General features: G+C 44.6%; 1 protein-coding gene across 1 annotated transcript; it reads right to left on the reverse strand.

The window, feature by feature from the left end:
* Window positions 1–2915: 2915 nt before the first annotated feature.
* On the reverse strand, window positions 2916–15671 carry LOC148517677 (zona pellucida sperm-binding protein 4-like). The gene is made up of 12 exons (XM_088478250.1): window positions 15478–15671; window positions 14284–14405; window positions 13838–13931; window positions 11872–12027; window positions 10620–10807; window positions 6209–6306; window positions 6009–6136; window positions 5226–5415; window positions 4985–5135; window positions 4262–4340; window positions 4077–4184; window positions 2916–3066 (listed from the first exon to the last, which is right to left on the reverse strand). The coding sequence occupies exons 1-12, from the start codon at window positions 15650–15652 to the stop codon at window positions 2939–2941; spliced, it is 1617 nt and encodes a 538-aa protein (XP_088334376.1). The 5' UTR covers window positions 15653–15671; the 3' UTR covers window positions 2916–2938.
* Window positions 15672–16965: the final 1294 nt, after the last annotated feature.

Below are 16965 nucleotides of genomic sequence, written 5' to 3' on the forward strand. Positions count from 1 at the left end.
TGGGAAATATGGAAGAAAAATTAGGGCTATGGTCTGGGGCACTCTTAATTAGTAAATGATTTCATTTAAATCTTCATATTTTATTGCTGTTAATAAAAGTTAAGTACCATATAGTTAAATTCAAAATTAGATGGTATAAATCCATCATAAAAGTCACGGTTGATAAATATAATAACTTTAAAAGGCAAATTATTGATATATGCACAGTCACAAACTGGGTATATTGGATTAGTAATACAAATAAACTAGATTATAAATATTGTCTGACCAAGTGCAAAAAAACAATCCCAATTATATATTTTACTACAGCACCTGCTCTTCCCTGGAAGTCACCTTCCAAGTACTGATCAGGCCAATTACAATTTAGCTTGAAAGATCAGATGAGATTGGGCAATCAAGTAATGCATGGCTGTAGATGTTGTAGGGAAAATTTCAGTTCCAGGTCAGAATAATAAATATGTAGGACTAGTTGTATTGATTCCATTTGTTGGAAATTAACCATATTCAATGAAAGAATGCCCAAGCAGACTTTATTTGCATCTTATATCTGCATAGTATGTCACCCAAGTAATACCTCTTTTCCACCAAAAACCCAGGTCCGACCTGGGTTTTTGGACATGGTTCCAACCCTGGTCAGACCCATTTACACTGCAGCTTCGATCTGGGTTACTCCCAGGTCAGCCCTGTTCACACTGAACTCAGGTCTGCCCTGCTAAACCTGTGAGGTCATAAAAAGTGGGAGGTGAATGCACCACAACAATCAATCAGCTCATTTTAGGCATGATCCATGTCAGATAACCAGGGTTGAACCGTTTACACAGGTCCATCCTGGGTCCAACCCTGGTAGCTACCTGGGTTGGATTGCTGGGTCACTTGACCCGGGTTATTTTTCAGGGACCCTTTTACACTGAGCTGCGACCCGGGTAGACCCAGCAAAAACCCAGGTTTTTGCTCTGGTGTAAAGGGGTATTAGATACAGTGTCAGTATATGCAAATATGGCCCATTAGTTCCATGACAAGGCAAAAGCATATATTTAACATACATAGAGCCACATAACAGGGCAATTAAATAAGTTATATGGGTTAACATCAAAAATTGCATTACCATAATCTGCTAGCTAGGAGCACAAACATGTGTACCAATTAGGTAAATTATTGGTCATTACTTGACAATATTAATTGTCATGTCCAGCACACAACACAGCATATATATTGAAAATAAATACAGAAGTAAAAAAAACAAACAAACAATGAATATGTGTCAGCATGCTCTTAGGGTTTAGAGGTGCAAGAAGACATCCTTTAGCTGCCCAAACAGCACAGTGTATTACAAAGATGGCTATTCAACATCCACTGAAGTTAATTCAGCCCAATGAGTCCAAAGCTCAAATGGTAATGGACTTTGTGCATCCTTACTGCAACCCAAGACAATATCCAGGTACATCTAGTAAGAGCAAGTTGAGGCACACACCAGGCTTCTTTATCCAGCAAAGAATTTAATCCATATACTTTATGGTATGGGAAAAAAATAAAATTATATATATATATATATATATATATATATATATATAGTGTCACCCATCGCCAAAAGAATCCCAACTGAGTATTAGTGTTTGGCATTAGGGGGGAGGGTTAGGGAGGACACTTACCCGCATGTGTAATGATTTCCATCAGGATTCTGTCATCTAGCACTATTAGTGCTGGCATAGTGTACACAAACCCATTAAAACAACCACCCTAATACTGTGTAGCTCCCCATGAAACTGTTCTGACTGATTGAGGCATGACTGCACAAGACCTCAGAAGGTGGCCTGTGCCATTAAGATGTTAACAGCAAATCCTTTATATCCATAAAGTTACAGGTTGGGGACACCCCCCCATATGCTTTAACACATACTTGACTAGATGAGAGCTTGGAATTTGGAGTCCAAGTTAAAAAATTTTGCCAGATGGTAGGGAGCATTATCCTGCTGAGAGACACCATGGCCATAGGGGGAATACCATTTCCATTAATGATTGTAGAATTTAAACATTGGTGCAATCAAAGTAACATCCACATGAACACCAGAACCCAAGGTTTTCAGGCAGAACATTTGATGCCCATGACCCTATCAAGCATTATCCTTCCTTAAACCACATTTGGAAGTTCTGTACTCCCCACAAGATCTGCCATACTTCTGGAAAGGCTGGGACCCAGTTCGAGCCATCATTTGGCCCTAGTCAATCACTCAGATCCTTACCCATTCTTTTTGCTTCCAACACACCTTCAAGAACTAGTTTACTTGCTGCCTAATATATCACCCCTTGACAGGTGCCATTGGAGCCAGATCAATGTTACTCGCTTCACCCGTCAGTGTTTACTGTTGTGGCAGATCAGGATTTGCCAGGTGACCACATTGTGCAGAGCCATTTGATTGCTGGACTCAGCAGCAACACTTCCCTCCATGGAGTGGTGTTTAGCCTCACATTTCATGTAGTTTAGCTGTGACACTATCACATAACTGCAGAAATACAATTAAATATTTCAAAGCCACACAGCACTGAAAGCCATATGCAAACCACTATTCACACAAAATCACTTGTTCAAACATAACCACAATATGATGATAGGTGCACCAGACACTCAGAAACATTTAGGTGTGGCACTAAATTCCTAAGCCCCAGTGGGATGCACCTCTTAAGTAAACTAGATGGGGAAGAAGTCATACATAACTTTAAATGTTATAGCATCTAGGGTAGACATGATATTTAGAGTTCCACCACTAATGAGATTTATGAAGGTATTCATTGAAGGGACAAGTGTTCAAAAAAGCCATGTGACTAGATACCTATGAAAGACTCAATATATTGAGAGCACAGGCATGTAGACTGGACATTAACCTAGAACCATATAAGACAAGTGACACAGGAACAAGTCAGTTTGGAAATTGCACTTTATTCATATTAAAGTGGGCATGGTGAGGCTCTGACTCCTGCGATGCCACCAGACACCTAGTACTATGACAGTCACCACCAAGATTACTCCTCCGGCAGCTGCTCCCCTCAGCCACATCATAGTAGAGGAACCTGAGAACAGGAAAATAAAGTCAAGACCTAACAAAACTAAGCAGCCATGTAGCTTCTCTGCCACCACAGCAGGTTTTATCACACATTAGCATGATGGGAGACACTGGATGTAGCACAAGGCTCCAAGTTTGGCAAGTAGTGACAATTAGTCACTAGATAATACAAACTAGTTGGGTACAGGATCCTGGCAGTCAGATCCCGATGGCTCAAGACAACTATTCCTATCCTAACCCGTGCCTAAACCTAACCCCAAACCTGTTACTTCCCTTTGGGATTCCAGTGTCAGCATGGACACTGCTGGAATCCCTGTCACAATATTAAATGTATCCCATACAAACTAGAAGGGGTTTAGTGTGTTTATCAGGGTATTACTTATTGTAGCTTGCTTGAGAACAGGTTACAACTCACAAAATACAAGGATTGGATTTTGGGGGTAGACAACCAGACTTTAGAATGGTTAAGATGCAAGTGGACAAGTTGCCCATAGGAAGAGTCCACTTTTTTTTTTTTTAAAGGGTGGGTGGGGGAAAGGATACAATGTTTTAGAGATTGTAGCCTGAGGCCAATTGATTACTATGAGAAACTTCTCCACTCCTTAGAATGGTTGATAAACCCTCCCCTATGCTTGGTGAATAGTGACATCCTGCACACAACAGGACATCCCACAGTTCTGTCAACATCCACACAACTCACCCTGGACTTGTGGTTATGCATTTTTGAATGAGTTGTGAAGAACAAACAAAGTCCAGGAGGTACCACAAGCAGCAGTTAGACCAAAGGGCTCAATTTAATTGGACAGACTTGTGTCTAAGTATTTTAAAAAGGAACAGTTGACAGGGGCTATAAATGCCATATTCACAGCTATTCATAGTTACCCAAGCGCTAGATGAAAACACATCCAGTACATCACTCCTCTGGCTGCATGCATTTACCTGAATTAAACTTAGAACATTAAGTGGCTCAATATTGCCATCAATAGCGGTAGTAAGCCACCTAGAAATAGAAGTTACCTTGAACAGAAGTGGCAAGCTTCCTATCTGATGGGATCTCATGGTCAATGAAGTCAACTGGGCCTTTGCTTACTGTGATCTCCTGCGCTAGTTCCTCAGCCGCTCGTTCTACAAATATAGGAAACCAAATATTAGATGTTGTTCTCCCACTAAGCAGAGCACGCTTGTACACACAGAGCCCTTACTTGTCCTCTGGCCACATGACCTGGTGCAGGAATCAGCAGCAGATGGGACGCACACAGAAGCGCTGCAGTGGAAGTAGACCTGGGGAACAGATGCTCATTAGAGACAAGTACAGGTTGAGTCCTCCATATCCAAATACAGAAGTTTTTTTTAGCATGACCGAAAGAAAAATCTTTACATTGAACCATCACATGGCAAACTATAATAAAAATTACCTTCAGGCTGTGTGTATATATGAAAAATAGATGAATTTCGTGTATTTACACAAACTGTTTGAGCCACAAAATTATTGAAAATATTGTATAAAGTTACCTTCAGGCTGTGTATAAGGTGTATATAAAACAAATGCATTCTATGGTTAGATTTGGGTGCCATGCCAAAAATCTCATTATGGTATGTAAATATTCCAAAATGTGACTCAAATATCCAAAATACCCCTGGTCCCAAGCCTTTTGAATGTGAGAGATTCCACCTTTTGCAGTTTGATGAAGATATGGCTTGTACAGTTATAATGCATGTATCTCAATGTTACATGTATCAGAAGTCAAGGGGATGTTGAGGTGGCAAAACAAATGCAAGACACGGCAACCTGATCACTGTACACAAGAGGCTTCCATACACAAATTCAGGGATATCACAGCTCAGTGACCACTAAACATGACCAAGTATATTGTACCAGTGTCATATCAACCCATAACATTCATTGCATGTAGAAGTTAGTTTACCAGTCCTTCTAGAGCAAGCTGGGAACTCTGATCCACAAAGGTGAAAGTGCTGACAATGAAGCGCTGGTAGTGGGTGGGAAACTGCATGCTCTGTGTGGGTGTGCCAACTGGGACGAGCTGAGTCAGGTAGTTGTCCCCAGCATATGGGCACCTGGAATGAGAAGGATTGGTAGTGTGTGTAAAGTAGTACACCCTGTTGTCTCATACAGAGGAAGGGGGTGAGATGGAATGCCAGCCTTACCGATCCACAAGGATGGGCCATTGGACTTGTTGGGTGGGGTCAGGAGAGGGAGTGGCCCAGCAGTCATTTAAGATCAGGACCAGGTTTGGGTCTGTTCTTTGTAGTATTCTGACCTCCAAGAAGACTGGGTCTCTGAGCACTTTGACCACAGGGTAATCTCCATCCAAGTAGTATGAAGCATACTGCATGTCTGCCAGAGGAGAAGCCTTATTACCATTTCAGCATTTACACCTGAGCCAGTCACCTACCCAGCAAATATTCTTCCCATTACATAAAGGCACACCTGCAGTCACTGATTCAACATCCGTTTCTGCAGAGATATTTTGTTCTGCATTGCTACCACATTTGCCACTAAAACCTGCCATACCTAGTCACCTACTGGCATAACATCCATCATTGGAATCTCTGCCAGATCACTTTATTCTTTAGAAAGCAGACATCTGGCAACAACCACTGCCCAGTTCTAGAACACTGTTCTGCAGAGATAAAGTTATGGGTTCTTGCATCAGTCCCATTACATTTGTTCTGTAGGCCTCTACATCGGCTCATACTTTAGGCCTCTGCATTGCAAACAGCCCCTACGCTCTAATGCCCACAGCATTAGCTGTACAGATCTGCTGTGTAGATTAGAGGTACCCATTCTTATTGGGGATCATTTCATATCTATTAAACCAGTATGCTGTAGACAAGCCCATCTCCCTTAACTGAATTACACAGTTAATACAGCTAAAATTAATTTCCCTAGTGTACTGCTGCTTAGACACCAAATACACCAGTCATTACCTTGAGCTATCCTCATCTGCAGGAGCAGTGGTCCTGAGGTGGACACAGGAAGGGGTGGAGGCAGGGTGAACACCTCAACTTGCAGCGGGAGAACACCAGTCCGAGAGTAGATGCAGCGGACAGTCAGCCTAGGGCAATAATACGGTATTAGTTTTGCCCAGTGTACAGCTCCCCCAGACATACACCAGTGTATGGCTTACCTAAATGTGCTGTCTCTTGTGATAGATGACCCTTGCCATGTCCTTATGTCTTTGGTGGCATAAACTGTATTCTCATACACTATAGTGTTATCCGATGCCTAACAAAAAGGAAGATCAGAGGAACACAATACATAACTCATGCACTGGCTAGTTAAGTCACCATATACCAAGAAGTCCCTTCTGCAGCCACTGAGACAATGACAAATCCCCTCCACATCTAGAGCCATGTTTGGGATTGGAGGAAGGATTATACTTTTTGCAGCACGTCCAGATCATTTGCCTGTACTAGTAATTTGATAAAGATTAACTACACCATGTTTTTCAAGACTATGGTCTCTTGTCTTCCTGTAGTACCAAAGATCCATGAATGCTCCATTGCTTCAGTGGCTGCATATTGTGAATTGTCCAGTGCAAATGCATTGTAACCATATCACACATAACCAATTGGTTACTGGATAAAGGCTCAGACAAGAGATGGTCCATTATTTAAAAACAAAAATGAGATAAGTTCTTACCATATCTTTATCTCTACAAAGGTCCATAGATAACCTTGGGGTATAGGCAATACAGGGTCATCTGGGCATCATGCAGTTAAATTCTTCTCCCAGGATGCACCAGGGCTTTCCCCTATACCCCACCCCCAGGAGCTCCTCAGTTACATTACAAGCCATAGGAGGAGAGAGGGAAGGAAGTCTGGAACACTCAATTACATTCTCACAGAAGGAGATGGAAAAACCGGTGACCAGAGCGAAGCCCATGTGAAGCACAGGTGCGGCAGGTAGAAATAGAGATAACGAGGGTAGAGTTCTTACTCTTATCTTATTTCCTACTTTGGGTTCCATAGAAGGTCCACAGGTAACCTTGGGGATTTCCCAAAGCAGTTATCCACAGGGGTGGGGACGCTCCTGTACATAAACGAGAATCCGCCACCCGAGGGGAGAATCCAGAGTGGCAAACTAGATGTCTGAATAACAAACCACGTGGCCATCCTACCAAGCTGTATGGCTTAAATGTAGCTCAACTGCCCATTCTCTTGTGCAAACAAAGAACAAACAAGGAGTCTGAATTTCAGAGAACAGATTATCCCATGAATCCTGGGGGTACATCCTAAAACAAAAATTAAAAAGACTACCTTAGAAAGGAACCCAGGGCAAGTTTACAACACTGCCCTGTCCCTGCGGGCAGTAAACCATTTGAAATCCACTAATCCTGTGGTTCAAATGGAGAGCCCTAAAGGGCCCTAATGATCCTTGACACATGAGGTCCACCACTGGCAGACCCCACCTGTCCACTAGGAGCTGAAACTATTCACCTGCATGTATGTTCTGATGGCTGAAGAATCCATCTAACCATTTAGCCTCCTAGTATGAACTGCACCCCAATTTCCTGGTGGATGATCCTATGTCAGAGCGCAAGACACCTGTCATTGCTACTCGACTTTGGGTTACTAGCTAATTAAGCCACTGTTGTGGCGTTCTGACTGACTTCACAGACCCTCCGTGAAGGATCAGCCTCTTAAGTCTTTATACAAAGAATATGATTAAGGAAACCATCTTTATGGAAAGAAAGGACATTCCCCAGAGACTACCTCTTACCCAGGCATGCATGGTAGCTCTTGGTGAACTGAAAAGGTCAGCCTCCCACCCTGGGACCCCCCAGGATGAGGCCCAACCAGTCAGATGGAGGGCTTGTCATCAGGCTTGGGAGCCAGATGCCTGGTACTCCAAGACTGCCTACCAGGCCCGGCCGTCCTTCTGGTATTAGATGGGCTGGAGAAGGTCTGAGCCTGACTCTGTCCAAAGGTTTCTAACAGACGGAGTCCAAGTTCCTGAAGTGGTTGGAGCTGAAGGCAAATAAGCTGTTCTGGCTGTAGCAAAGTTACTGACAATTTTGCCTAACTCTGAGCCAAACAAGAGCTTCCCATCATAAGGTAAACCCTCCAACCCCTTCTTGGATTCAGCATCTGTTGTACAAGAACAGAGCCACAGGGATTGTTGAGCTGCTATGGCTGATGTAGAAGCCCTGGCCTGTAGCATACCAATGTCTACGGCTGCCTTTTATATATTTAGTGGAATTTTGAAGATTTCCCACTAAATCCAGCTGTTCCCTGGTAGCATTAGAGGCTAAGGATTCTTTCAGACCATTAGTGCAAGCCTCCATGGGTCGAGCCACCCAGCAAATAGCCATAGCTGGTCTGCACACAGCCCCCAAAAGGGAATAGGCAGATTTAAGGCAGCTCTCGTCTTATCTGTAGGATCCTTTAGAGATGACATGGAAGGTATCAGAAGAGAAGTGCTCTTTACTAAGCGTGTAATATGAGAATCCACAACCGGTGGAGTTTCCCCATTTGGAGAAATAATTGTCAGCAAATGGGCAATTTGAGGCCAGATACCTCTGCGACTGATAACACTTCCTTGGCGACTTCCCTACATTCTCCAAGTGATTCACTAGTTGATCAGACAACAGGAATACATGTTCAGTCTTTTCTTCCATAAAATATGAATGTCTAGATTTAGGTGCGGGAGGCTCAGTCTCCTCACTAATCAGGACTGTTTTAACAGCCTGTATTAGCCCAATAATATTTAAACTTGACCTCTACACTTCCTTAGGGGGACTCAATGTCGACTCAAGGAGTAGACCCTCATCTGATGTTACATCCTCATAGATTGGTCTGAGGGCCACCTGACCCTTTTCCTAGTGCTAGGTGCATTAACCTGCTGCACCTCAGTCATACCTTGTAATGCCCTGTGGGTGTAGTACCTGTGGGTACATATATCTGCGGCAAGACCTGGCAAAAGATGTTCTGCCATCTTTGTCAGTACCCATGAAACTTAGTCCCCCTGGTAGCGACTGTTTTGCAGCAAGAGTTGCAGAAGAAGCTTAACTGCTGTACATTTCTTGCAGTGCAGTCAATTAGTGGTCTGTCCCCCTGAAAGTTTCCTGGCTGCGGCACTTCAGAAGCCACAGACAAAGCTGGAGGGACAGAACACTGGACAATTTTTTAGAAACTACCCCCTTCCTTTAACAGCTGCACATTTCCTGCAGTGCAGTCTATTAGGAAGTTGAATCGATAAATCTCTTACTACCAGACATAGTGAGGAGGATTACCACTCAATAGCTGTGATTGAAAAAGGGCCACACTTGTGATTAACCAGACCTGCACAACCAGGGGCGCCGAGAGGAGGGCCCAGGCTTCCTGAGGGGCCCAGGTCCGGCGCTGCTCCCCCTCCCTCACAGCAGCCCAGCGTGTGCTGAGCTGCAGTGGAGACTGCTCGTGGCTGCTGAGCAGCAGCAACAGTCTCCTATGCCTGTGGGGGGGGGGGAGCGATCACCCCCCCTGGCTTTGAGCAAGGCAGAGGGGGCACAGAGCACCCCCCTCCCCAGCACCGCTGCATATCTTTTTTTTTTTTTTTCGGGAAGGGGGCATGGCCACGCCTCCAGTGCCACACCAGTGCTTATAGCTCAAAATAGGACAAAGTACAGGGATAGCAGAAAAATCATGACAGTTGAAAGGAGAAATTTCAGACAGTGCTAGCATACAGTCACAGGCAAGTGCAGAATATATAATAGCACTTACGGGTCAACTATAAAGACTTTGCGTCTAATAGCTCAAAAGTGCTACATACCTCTCCTCCTGCGGGTGGTTAGTGTATGTAGGGGGACCCATGCTCCACCAAGAGGAGAAGCACTTGTTGGAGGGTGGAGCCAGAAGCTGTCAGTTTTAGGCAGACTACAATGGAAAGACTCTGTATAGCAGGGAGAAGCAGCCTGTAAAACAGGGAAAGCAACCTCTCCTGGCCAGCGTTAAACCCCCAGGACACGGGAGTATAACTGCAAACTCCAGCCCACTGTCCCAGGTGGCTTAGTGTGGACGCAGGACTCAGTGCCTGGCCACACTTATCAACCCCAGGGAATCCCCAGCACTGGAGAAAAAAACAAAACAAAACACTGCATTGGCATGCACCACCGTGGTGCGTGTTGCTTACCTGAATCCCTGTTGTCCAGCCGCAGTCTAGGGAACCTCTGAGGTCTCTGCCAGCTAAAACCTCAGAGGCCCACTGATCAGTACTGGCAACACCAGCGGGGCGAAGACGCAGTAGTGCGAAATTCCACTGGACCGTCTGCACTACTGCATATAATGAACTTCAGGGCTGCTTGATCACGCAGTGGGGCTGTTTGGGACATTGACCAACTCTGGCCAGGCAGCTAATGAAACTGAGGAGCTCTTGGCCTAGGCACAGGGTATAGGGGGGGGGGGTAAGGCCCCAGTGCATCCTGGGAGATTTTAATTGTGTGGTGCCCAGATAACCCTGCATCACCTATACCCCAAGGTCACCTGTGGACCTCCTATGGAACCTGAAGTAGAAAATTACAATTTTACTGCTCCCTTCCAGTTACACAGCAGACTGACCTGACTGGCTCCACCACAAGAGAGGGGGAACTGGAACAGTATGAAAGCAGAAGTCTTCGAAACACTCAGCATGGGGCACGAGGTGGCGTCTACATTGAGGACACCGACTGAATCCAGGAGCAGGGATGGTGTAGTCACATCCTTAGAGATAGCGATCAGGACCTGGCCGTCTGTACACAGTGCAGTCACTGGAGGGAGAACCATCACAACAGAAGCAGTTCGTTAAATTATTCATCTAATACTTGGTCAACTACAAGTATCTATAGGATTTTTCTCAAAACAGTTAGTACATATGGAACGGCCTATAGTACAAGTGTCATCTTAGATGCCAAACTCTTAAGCCCAGGTGACCAGAAGGTTCTGTTCAGGTCAGTAATCATATTGGGTGGGGAGGGTTATTTATGGCTTAACCAATGCAGAAATGACAAGCCCAAATGCTTAACCAGTGGCATGGTTTATTTGAGCTAGATGCAGTTCTCCATTATACACTGGTTATGTGGAGCGGGGTGTCATACAGCTCACCAGTCAGTGAGTGTATACAGGTAGCAGTGCAGGCTCTCTATAAAGCAGTGTGGAATTTGTGAACTCTCAGGTCTCACAAGGGAGGGCAGATTCCTGGGAGATGTGGGAAAGGCAGAGCAGGCACAATGGTGTCTATTTGCTAAGCCTTGGATGGAGATAAAGTACCAGGCCAAATAGCTCCCAACTGCCATGTCACAGGCTGTGTTTGAAAAAAATAAATAAATAAATAATAATAAAAAAAAAAGACAGAAGGTGGTTGGTACAGTACTTCATCCCCATCCATTTTGTCTGGTTCAGAGGCACAAGTTGCCACCACAGCTCACAGATGGGGCACCAACGTGGACATGTATCAAACCTCAAGAGGAAGTTGCCCATAGTAATCAATTAGTTTCCATCATCTAGTACACAGGTTCTCAAACTTGGTCCTCAGGATCCCATACAGTGCATGTTTTCCAGGTCTCCTCACAGAATCACAAGTGAAATAATCTCCACCTGTGGAGATTTCAAAACATGTCAGTGACTAACAAATACACCTGTGCACCTGCTGGGTGACCTGGAAAACGTGATCTGTGTGGGGTCCTGAGGACAGAGTTTGAGAACCACTGATCTACAATAGGTAGAAACTGATTTGTGGCCATTGGCAACTTCTCCACTTGCCCTCTTTAAAGAGAATCTCCTTTTAGATCACTGGTCCAGGTTAGGCATCTCCTGAATCCCTGGAATGTCTTACCTTTGTTTCCATAGTAACAGGGAAGGGAGGGGTCACTGGGAGAGAAGCAGCAGTCTAGTCCTTCACAGACAGCCCTGGTCACAGAGGCATTGGCACAAGGCAAGCGGTCACCACTCTGCACAGCAGCACAGTCACTGGGGCTCGGAGCGTCCATAGCTAAGGGAGAGACAGTCCTTAGTGTAGTCCTAACACCCACTGAGTCCCAACTAGTAATAGACAGTGATCTAGTAAGTGTAACAAGTGGTCTGAAGGATCAGATGTCCCACATTTACTGGTCAAGTTTTATTCTTTAGCTCATTAATAGGAAACATCCCTTACAGAGCATTACTGACTAATGGGCTGCCCAGAGGACACATTAGGAGAGTCATATGGAGTTTGACCAATATATTTAAAAATTTAGAGCTGAAAGTAATGGTGCATACACAGTGAGATACATTTTTTTTACTTTATTAAAATGAATGGAAATCATCCAAACTGACTGCAAACACATCAAATATTGTTATCCGACAGACAAGAACATGCATCGTTCCCCACATGTCAGATATGAATGATATAATGATTTTTAAATAGTTATCATTCAGATCTGAAGAAAAGTCTGACCGTGTGTATGCACCATAAGACATTTTGTGCCAAGTTGTCTCCAGACACATCCAGCAGTAAAAGGGTGAATCGTTCAATGTATGATCAGTTAAGGGAGAAAGGGATGGTGTATATAGAAGCTACATCAAGAACTATTAAGACATTTATCAGTGATGTATACTTTGTTTAAAGATTGAAAAAATGATTATGTAACCAAAAAACAGGAGGTATAAAAAGTAGCAGTAATTTAATAATTTAACTTGTATCAATAAAAACAGTCAATAGAGCCAACATAAAATACAAGAGAATGCCAATCTTTGTTTCACCATACAATTTTATAATTGTTCTGTATTTTGAACAGAGTTACATTTATTGAAAGGCTCACAAAATAGTATAATTTCAAAGAGATTATACACTAATACATTTTAGTGCATTAAACCTGTATATATATTCACTTCAAGCATACATAAGCAGAAGATAAAACCCCCATCAAACACATCAGGTATAACATGGGTATGCAGTCGGGATGCCGACAATCTAAATGCCAACCATCAGCAGCCGACTGTCTAATCCCTTCAAGGGTCTAATGACAGGCATCAAAATCCCAACGCCTGTCATTTTACCTACCCCGGGAGCCCAACTGAAGGTAAGCCGGGCGCGGACAGCCACAGCGGGGGTTGTTAGGATTAGGCCCCCCCTCCCCAGGAGATTTAGGCTGCAGGGAAGGGTTGTTGGGGTTAGGTTAGTTGGTACTTAATTTAGCTGCTGTCGGGATCTTCACTGGTGCCCATCTATCTAGGGCAGCACAGATGGTGTAATGGTAGCATTACTGCCTCACAGCACTGAGGTCGTTGGTTCGATACCCACTACGGCCCTAACTGTGTGGAGTTTGTATATTCTCCCTGTGCTTGCGTGGGTTTCCTCCGGGTACTCCGGTTTCCTCCCACACTCCAAAAATATACTGGTAGGTTAATTGGCTCCTAACAAAATTACCCCTAGTGTGTATATGTGTGTGCATGTGGTAGGGAATATAGATTGTAAGCTCCACTGGGGCAGGGACTGATGTGAATGGCCGAATATTCTCTGTAAAAGCGCTGCGGAATATGTGCGCTATATAAATAACTAATAATAATAAATAATAATAATAATAATCTTCCAGGGTTGGAATTTGAACAGACACGTGTCCGGCAGCATTTCATACCGATCCCATAACATGCCTTCTCTTGTAGAAATTAGTGTAGCAAACACATTTGCTTAAATTATTAGATCACTGAAGACAACAGATTAGTAATTCTGGGGATTACAGTCATTTTTCTTATGCTTCAGTTTCCATCGAGCTCCCCCAGTTACACTCACAGAACATCACATGTAGAGAACAGAGCGTTACCTGGCAGGAAAAGGCACCGGATGTCTCTCTTACTATATTCCACTTCACCATCAGCAATTTGCTCCACAATCAGAGTCATTACGTGGTCTCCATTCTGTGACATGAGAGCAATATTAGGCATGAGCAATACAATACCAAGTTACAGAATCCTGTACATCTTTATGTGCATGGTCATAGTAATAGGGATTTGTATGTAGCCTGACAGGGGAGGGGGGAGCTGAGCTGTTGGTAAGAGAAGAGGGGATAAATGAGGGATGTACACAGATATAGCACATGTACCAAACTAGTAAACACAACTAGTGCATTATAGTATTGGGTTGGAATGCATCAGATCTCAGTGGGCCTGCAACATATTGGAGTCGAGGTATCAGCCCCTCCCAGGCCACCTATAGCAGTGTATTACAGTAATTATAGTTATGGTTTATAGTGTTAGTAATTTGCCTTACCTCCTTCCTTACATAGCATCCATCATAGGCAGCACCAATGATCATTGAGCCATCTGGTTTCTGTCCTACCCAGAGCCCACAAGTAGAGTCATTATGGAGCCCGTGAGGCTTCCCAGCATTATCTGGAAGGTATAGAATAGAAGTGACAAGTGCATTCCTAATAGCCAGCACAGCCTATCCTCCAGCAGCTAGACATGTATTACTATAGGACCAGAGCTAGAGGTAATCTATATATCCTGGAATTGAGCCATGTAATGTTCTCTACATGCAAGAGCAGCCAGTAATATCCCTGCATGTGACAAGTACTGGGCTGCTTTGTTTTTACACTGACATTTAGAAATGAGCTTGGACACTCCCCTCCCAGCCATACATCGCTGCACAGGACACTCCCCTCCCAGCCATACATCGCTGCACAGGACACTCCCCTCCCCAGGTCACTGCACAGGACACTCCCCTCCACGCTATAGATCGCTGCACCAGACACCCCTCCATGCTTTACAGATTCTCTTGAAAAAGTGAACAATTTTTTGAAGTGTAATTTTACAACAAAAAAAGAAGTGTTCCTTCCCTTAATGAAAATCATTATGTTAGACAGTCTGAAATGGACAACAAACAATGACAAACAGGAGCACACTTGAACAATTATAACTCAGAAACTGAACGATTTTTTGAACAATTGAACGACAACATCATTAACAGTTTTTTGAACGATTTGTCATTACATGTGTATGCACCTTAAGGATTGCATGAGAAATATTGGAAGGTCTGACTCTGTACATATATCTGAGTTACTATAGACAGGTATAACAAACTCTGAAGATACTCTTACAGCCCATTACCCCAGAGCTGTTACACAACAAGACATATCCCAAGGCTACAGGGTTGTCTCAGGGTTTTAATTTTTTTTTAGTTTACATTACTTAAAAAAAAGTAAACATAATTAACAAATCCTGTTGCTTTATGGTTAAGAGATAATCTGGATTACAAGAGCCCAGAGAATTACCATTTCACTTTGTAACCAGAGGGGCAGCTCATAAATAGTTTAGAAAAAGCTTTTATAAAGTCTATTTCCACCAGAAAGAGGGATAGTAACTTACAGACCTCATCAATTAATAAAGGTTAACTCTAAACGCAGAGCTCCCATTATAGAGGCCATGTCCCCCCAGCTAGGAAATAGAGGTCAGAGATACTCACCTAATACTGTGACAGCAGACACAAAATCTAGGGGCACAGAGGGAAGAGACAGACGCATCTTACTGGGGCCACAATGCAGATCAGAGACATCTTCTAACAGCCCCTCAGTACCAGACACTGAGCTACAGATCCACAGCAACACTACACATCCCAACCAGCCCCAGGTGATCCCCATCCTGCCTGCAGCTCCCAATACTGCAGGTGATCACAGGCCGGTCATTTATACCATGATGAGGGGGAGGCGGCTGCTGTGTGATCAGACAGGTGCTAATGTGACCCCAGGTGTGTGTCATAAGGACACTCAGGTGGGGAATAAGCACATTACCCCACTATTCACCATAACTTACCATCCATTATCTTTCCAACAATTAAAGGAACTATAAACCCATATTTTGTATTATTATTGTGTATAATGTAGGTGCAAACAAAAAAAGTTTTTCATTTTATGTTTTGCACACATGGGAGTCTCAAAGCAGAATTATTCTACTTATATATTTTCTATAGTGCACTCAGGGCCTGATTCAGACCCACTCGCGAGCGCATAGTGCTCGAAAGCGGATCGATGGTGGCCCAGTGCGCAGGCACGGTGCGCCACGCGCATGCGCAAGCCCCGTAGCGAGTGAGAACTTCACTCGCTCTGGGGCTCGCTACAAGACAGGGCGGCTGTCGATGTTGATCGACAGCTCGCCCCTTTTTGTAGGCGGGTAGGGGGGGTGGCTGTACAAACGGAGGCGTTCCCGAAGGAACGCCTGCCGTTTGTGGGCGGCCCTACTGACATCACTCGTGATGTCAGTAGTGGACTTCCTGCTCTATTAGAGCAGGAAGTCCACTCGGGCTTGCGAGACCTAAGACCCTACCACAGGGTCTCCTCGCAAGTCCGATGGACGCGATAATCGCGACCATCGCCAGGCCGCCCGCTAAAGCTGTGGGTGGTCACCCACAGCTTAGCGAGCGGCCTGGAGGCCAAGTAAAAAAAAAAAACCACCCCGCGGCCCTCAGTTATTACACAACAAGGCTGTACAGAGATTAAGGTATAGCTGCAGCAGGCAGTGTGGGTGTGAATGTCATGTTATGATCAATGACTGGATGCTGGGGGCAGGGCTTGCCAGTAGGAAGGGGGGCCTGGCCTGGGACATCAGGGTGCAGGGGGCAACAGGCAGAGAGACATGCAGCGACTAGGGTGAGCAGGCAGTGGGATAACAGTGACATACAGTATCTGTATGTACATAACATAGCAGACAGTGTCATACCTCCCAACTTTTGAGCACAATGAAGAGGGACCCTGAAAAGGGGGAGGGGCTTTGTGGGAAGGGGCGGGGTCTAATGAAAATGGGGCGGAGCCATGCGCCAACCCCCATTTATGTCACTATAGGGGGCGTGCCCAGCACTCTCCGAGATGCTGGGCAGCCCCCAGGCTCTCCCTAAACTGGTGAACAGATGCCATGCGCAGGGCCGGTGCAAGGTTTCTTGGCACCAGTGGCGGACTGG

The sequence above is a fragment of the Taudactylus pleione genome, unplaced genomic scaffold, assembly GCF_031769625.1.
Source record: "Taudactylus pleione unplaced genomic scaffold, aTauple2 ptg000212l, whole genome shotgun sequence".
In the NCBI taxonomy this organism is placed as follows: Eukaryota; Metazoa; Chordata; class Amphibia; order Anura; family Myobatrachidae; genus Taudactylus; species Taudactylus pleione.

What these genes read in the sequence shown, in the direction of transcription:
- LOC148517677 (XM_088478250.1), bottom strand. Translation starts at nt 15,652, where the DNA reads ATGGGGATCACCTGGGGCTGGTTGGGATGTGTAGTGTTGCTGTGGATC. An exon ending in GATGCTATGTAAGGAAGGAG is followed by an intron (nt 13,932 to 14,283) that starts GTAAGGCAAATT and finishes CTCATGTCACAG; the next exon opens with AATGGAGACCACGTAATGAC. An exon ending in AGCTTGCTCTAGAAGGACTG is followed by an intron (nt 4,341 to 4,984) that starts GTAAACTAACTT and finishes TCTGTTCCCCAG; the next exon opens with GTCTACTTCCACTGCAGCGC.